General features: G+C 39.4%; 1 protein-coding gene across 1 annotated transcript in view; it reads right to left on the bottom strand.

The window, feature by feature from the left end:
• The window catches only part of LRP1B (LDL receptor related protein 1B), a 1,919,366-nt gene extending 1,914,031 nt beyond the window's left edge, over window positions 1-5,335 (bottom strand). The window contains exon 1 of the mRNA XM_090279551.1: window positions 4,899-5,335. Coding sequence (XP_090135677.1) covers window positions 4,899-5,076 — 178 coding nt within the window. The 5' untranslated portion in view covers window positions 5,077-5,335. The remainder of the gene's footprint in view (window positions 1-4,898) is intronic.
• Window positions 5,336-6,000: the final 665 nt, after the last annotated feature.

The raw sequence follows: 6,000 nt of genomic DNA on the forward strand, positions 1-6,000 counted from the left end.
GTACAAGAATTGTTTTGACAATCCATCACAGAAGATACAGAAATCAATCAACGAGTCTGGTTGGTGCTTTTTACTACACAGAATCCCTATAACTACAAAGAAATTAAAGAGATGGAGTTGCACATTCTGTAAAAGATGTAAAAATTAATAGCAGAATCATGAAAAAATCTGGATCATAGTAATATATAGAATGGAGGGAAGATATAGATATCCCTCACCATCATAATCCTTGTAGAAGACCAAGTCATGTTTAGTCCAGGTGACATTATTTTTATTGAATTTATTGGGGTGACATTATTTAATAAAATTATATAGATTTCAAGGTACAATTCTATCATGCATCATCTGTATATTGTATTGTGTGTTCACCACCCCAGGTCCTTTATTCATCCTTTACCCTCTTCTATCTCCTCCTATCCCTTTTCCCTCTGGTAATCACCATACTGTTATTTGTGTTTATGAATTTTGCTTTTTTTTGTTTGTTTGTTTTGCTTAATCCCTTCACCTTTTTCACTCAATCCACCAACCCCTTCTCCTCTAACATATGCCAATCTGTCTGTATCTATGAGTCTTTTTCTATTTTGTTTGCTAGTTTATTTTCTTCATTAGATTCCACATATGAGTGAAATCATATGGTACTTGTCTTTCTCTGCCTGGCTTACTTACTTAGCATAATGTTCTCCATTATCTACCCACACTGTCACAAAAGGTTAAGAGTCCCTTCATTTTTATGGCCAAGTAGTATTCCATTGTATAAACATACCACAGCTTTTTTATCCACTTACCTACTGATGGGAAGTTGGGCTGTTTCCAAATCTTAGCTATTGTAAACAATGCTTCAATGAACATAGGGGTGTATATATTCCTTTAAGTTAGCGTTTTGGGATTCTTAGGATATAGTCCCAGAAGTGGGACTGCTGGGTCATAAGGAAGTTCCATTTTTAATTTTTTGAGGAACTCCATACTATTTTCCATAGTGGCTGCACCAGTCTGTATTCCCACCAACAGTGTACCAGGGATTCCTTTTCTCCACATCCTCGTCAGCACTTGTTGTTTGTTGATTTATTGATGATAGCTATTTTGACAGGTGTGAGGTTAAATGGAGCTTATCTTTATTGTACACCCTAAACTCTGTAAAAAATTGACCAAAAAACTAATATCCTGGATCCAAGACATTTGTAAACTAAAAATCTCTTCATTTCTCCACTGTAACTTACAAGTAACATTTAAAAAGTGTCATCTTATTCTTAAGCCTATATTAAATATATCATCTATACCTCACCCTCTCTAAGGTTGTTTTACATCAACTTAAAAAAATCACTTCCATCTTAATAATTATCTCCAGCTTTGCATTAATAGGCATTTTTTTAAAATTATTTTTACTGCACACATTTTTAAAAGACATTTATTATGAAATCATAAGAAAATATTTATTTTAAGAAATAATCATTAGGAGGCAATTCCTATGGCCCTTCTGGGTGACCAGGAGTCTCCACTCCTCCTTCCTTCCCCTTTCTTTTCTCCCCCTTCCCTTGCTACTACTGGTCCTTGAGTTGGACCAAGAGTTTCCCTCATACCTCTAACTCCTTTCCCTAAAAAAAAAAAAAAAGAAAGAAAGAAAGAAAGAAAAAGAAATAATCATTTATCTAAAGTTACTTTAGTCTCTTCTCTAGGAAATAGTCATTGGGATTCAGCCTCTTCCTAAAATCATTAGGCTTTCTCCCCACTTTTCTTTCCTTTCCTTACTCTGTTTCTGCAATTCACTTTTTTCTTTTGTTTTAATACAATGAATGTTTTCTTTATTTCACCATTGTTTCATTTCCCTCTTACCAGTTTCAATTTGAGAGAGAGAAGAAACCTCAAAAATTACAGATATCTCTTCAAAACAAAACTTTCATGATATTTCTGGATATGAAGAGATAAGGATTATAATCCATTCTTTTTTTGAGGGGAGAAATATTAAAATTTTCACATACACATGATTGTCATTTTTAGGTGATTTTATAGACATAATATTTAAATGATTAGAACACTATAAACTTTAGTTACTTAGAAATATGTTTCCACATCTTGTCAGACACAAGAATTTATGAGACTAGTTTCAAGTCTCTCAAAAGCCCTTCCATTTTTTAGAAAATTTAACAATTTAAGATATTCTTTTATGAAGTCTTAATCCTTGCAAAGCCATACACTGATATGCTATGACATTGTTATATGACACATTTGTTGATCCTAATAAATATGATTTATCATCCACATTTTGATGTTAAGAGTTAAAAAGATGTTTCCTTTTTCAGATGGGATGAAATCTAATAAGAGTTGACACGGACATTAGCTTAACCCTGTATGAAAATCAATATAAACTAAGAAAATAAAAAATATATGGAATTAATTTGCATTAATTGAATAGAAACATACAAGTTAAAGTATTTTTCTATTTAAAAAAATTGTTTGATTGTATACTCATGAACTTACACAGGAAAGAGCAACATTTGTAGAGAGCAGTTCAACAATTTCTATTTAGTCCAGACAGCTTAAGAAGCTACCCATTATCTACCCATTACCCAATATGTATTTAGAGAACCTGTCAGTAATTTCACATTTTCTGGCATGAAACTCTAGTTCTTGCATTAGAATACACACCTGTGTAATTCACATGCCTATTTTATTCTTCAAGGACAATTGACATAAACCTGTGCCAAAGCTACATCTCATTAACCTCTTTCTTGATTTTATTCAGCATTTCATGAGGAAGTTTGTCATAATGCAGCAGCAATTTCTTTTCTAACTTTGAACAAAATTTATCTACTTTTTCCCCTTTTGTCTAAATGGAACTCATCTTTTTCACTTTCGATAACTAGCTGTGACAATTTTAGCTCTTTCCTAACATTTGAAAGTTGTGCTAAATATATATGAGTGGAAAAGTATTGGTCTACAACTATTTTTACTTTTACTATCTGATGGTTAGTACTTCTTATCCTGGCATGGTGATACAACATGACACTATTACAGTTTAAGGAAAAAGTAACAGTCTAAGGAAAAAGTAACAGTCCTTTTCTATGTGCCTGCTTATCTATTAGTTGTCTCTCTCCTGCATGGAACTAAATTGGCACGAAATTGCAATAATTTTGGTTATTTAGTTTCCTGTCTCAGAAGAAGGTTGGGAGACTGTATGTTTACCTTTTATTGTATTTACAATTATTTTCAGGTATTCATCCCAGTCATTCAAGCCATGGCTCTATTCCTCCTAAACACATATCAAAGAACCAAGGACTTAGCTCTAGAGGAGGTCCATTTCTGGAGATTGGGGACTCAATCAAAGAGCCCAATAGCTGTAGTCTGCCAGTGCAATTATTCTGCCAGCACACAGGGCTGAAAAGCTTCATTGTGTTCACCTGCCCTGGTCAAACTTCAAACAGTCTTCCTAAGAAAGGTTGAATGCTGATTGTTCCAGATCAAAACATCACCATCATTTCAAGTTAAAGCTATTTGCACCCATTTTATAAATATAGTTATCAGCTATTCCACATCAACTACAAGGCAAGTTTGGAAGTTATATGGTTAGGTGGCAATGGTCTGTTTAAAATACTCTATCTCAGTAAATGTCAGACTTTATGAAGAAACTCATATTAGTTTCACTAGTAAAGGAAATGACCTGTATGGATACATTACAAAGACTATAATCTGGTTGCCAACCACAGGTTGGATGGAAACACTAAAATTCATTCCTGTTTTTTCATATAATGAAGCAATAATTTTTGGTCAATTCATAATTTGCTTCATATAAACACAGTCATTAAATCTCCCAAGGCAACATTGTGCCTGCTTGGCACTGGGATCCAGGTATCATTCCTAATCATTCCTGTATTTCTTACTTCTCTTTTTGGTAATTAACCCCCATGCCGCCCCCAAACAAGCTGAAATGTATCAGTCAATGTGAACTCATGAGAGAGAGAGAGAGGGAGAGAGATCTATGACAATGATTATACTTTAAGCAGTTAACTATTCTAATGCCAGCTGCCCAAATATTTGTTCACTTTTTTTTTCACCTGTGCAGCTCTTCTCAAAGATTATCAAACTTGCATAGGGTTTCCTGCATTTCCAGATCCAAAGTTTACAGAATCCAGGTTTATTATAAACCCCATCTCCTCTCTTCTGCTCCCCATACACATTCCCAATTAAACTTCTACCATTCATTAGGTAGTATTGGGTGGAAAAGCAAGGGCAAAATGCCAGTGGCAGGTTAGCATCCCCAGGTACCATGGGCTGTGTCGGAGACCTTCGGTATTAAAAAACAATCAAAAAAGTCAAGTTCAAGTAGGTGCCTGCGTCCAAAAGCACCCTGAAGCCTTAGCCTCTCCGCTGCTGACACGAATCTCTCTGGAGTCCGCTCCAGGAAGGGGCTACAGAAACGAAAAGGGCTTGAGTGGGCGCTTTCACCTCTCCAAAGACCCTGGGTGCAGCAGGTAAGAAAGTTAACCCAGAAGCTAAATTGAGGGAGCATACACATAACTCAGAGAATCCGGAGCCCGCAGAAGCTCGAAGCCCTTGAGTCAGAGCGGAGGGAAGTCTTAGGAAAGCGAATTCTTATTCCAACATCTGCAGCGCTTGGGATGCGCGGGCAGAAGCGCGCCGGCAAGTCCCAACGCTCTCGGGGGTACCAAATCAGGACCCGTAAACAGCCAAAGGAAAAAGCTGCGGGTGAGTCGAGGATTCTGGCACCTAGTTCAGAAGTCCCCCACCGCACCCCTTATCCTCCGTGAGACCAGCACAACAGTGGCCAACTGGACCCCGGGAGCGGGGCCGCAAGGACTTAAGTTTCACACTCACTTATCTGCAAGCATCTTCCAGTAGGAAAGCGGAGGAAGAGGACGAAGGGAAAGGGGTGGTCTCCTTACCTGGGTCGGCTCCCACCGTCAGCACCTTGGCGATAGGCAATAATCCCGAGAGAGTGAGTAGGACCAGGAGAAACTCGGGCATTGTGGTCATCCGGTAAGGAAGCCTGCTCTGGAGACTGCTCCGCGGCACCCCCGGCCCGGTGGCGGCGGCTCGGAGCCCGGAATAGAGCGGCGTCATATACAAATGTCACTGGAAATTCTTCAGCTCGGTGAGCGCAGCCAGTTCGCCGTCTCCTGCCTGGAGCAGGATGTGAAAGGTGCACGGATGCGCGCGTGTGGGGGAGAGAGTGCGTGTGAGCGCGAGCGAGCCGCTCGGGTGTCTTGACTTTTCAATGCAGGGTACGTCTGATCTCACATCACGCAAGAGGGCAGTGAGAGATGCCAGCGGATGGGAATTCACTGATTAATCACAGAATCCATCGCACATCGCTTCGTCGTCTACATAAATCACGTCTATTACTTAGTAAGAGGCGTTTAACACAACAGGAAAACACCTCCGCGAACGAGAGCGCCACAAATCACAATTATGTCGGTCTCCTCGAAAGGAAAGTAACTCCAAGCTGGTTCCGTAGGGATTTGGGTCTTTGGAGAAGGGGGGGCGGGGGGGGGGGGATTTCTGCATTGGGCTGAGCCAGCCAGGCGCCCAGGAAGCTCCGCAATTAACAGCCAGCTGGAAACTATCAGCTACAGAGCCGGGCTGCTTCTCTCCGCCACGCAGTTTTGATCCCTTCTCTTCCTGGAAGCTTTCTTCCTGAGAAGGAAGGACAAGCCAAGTAACTGAGCTTCTGGTAGGGAGATGGTTTCCACCCCTACACACATAGATGGCACGTTTTCTGAATTGCAATTTTAACTTTTGTGCTCAGTAGCATCTGGGGACAAAGATGCAAAATTTAGTGACTCAGCAGGAACAAACAGACAAGTCAATCCATTGCATAAGAAGGAAAGATGAATGGAAAGCTGCCCCTAAGCAGAGAACCACAGAGCAAGAAATCGGCAATTAGTTTTGTAGTGCATTTCTCTCTTTAAAAAACATACCTCGAACCATTTTCAACATGTCTTGAGGACTTTTTCTTTCTTTCTTTCTCTTTCTTTCTTTCTTTCT

The sequence above is a fragment of the Furipterus horrens genome, unplaced genomic scaffold, assembly GCF_987537825.1.
Source record: "Furipterus horrens unplaced genomic scaffold, mFurHor1.1.pri manual_scaffold_1, whole genome shotgun sequence".
Classification (NCBI taxonomy): Eukaryota; Metazoa; Chordata; class Mammalia; order Chiroptera; family Furipteridae; genus Furipterus; species Furipterus horrens.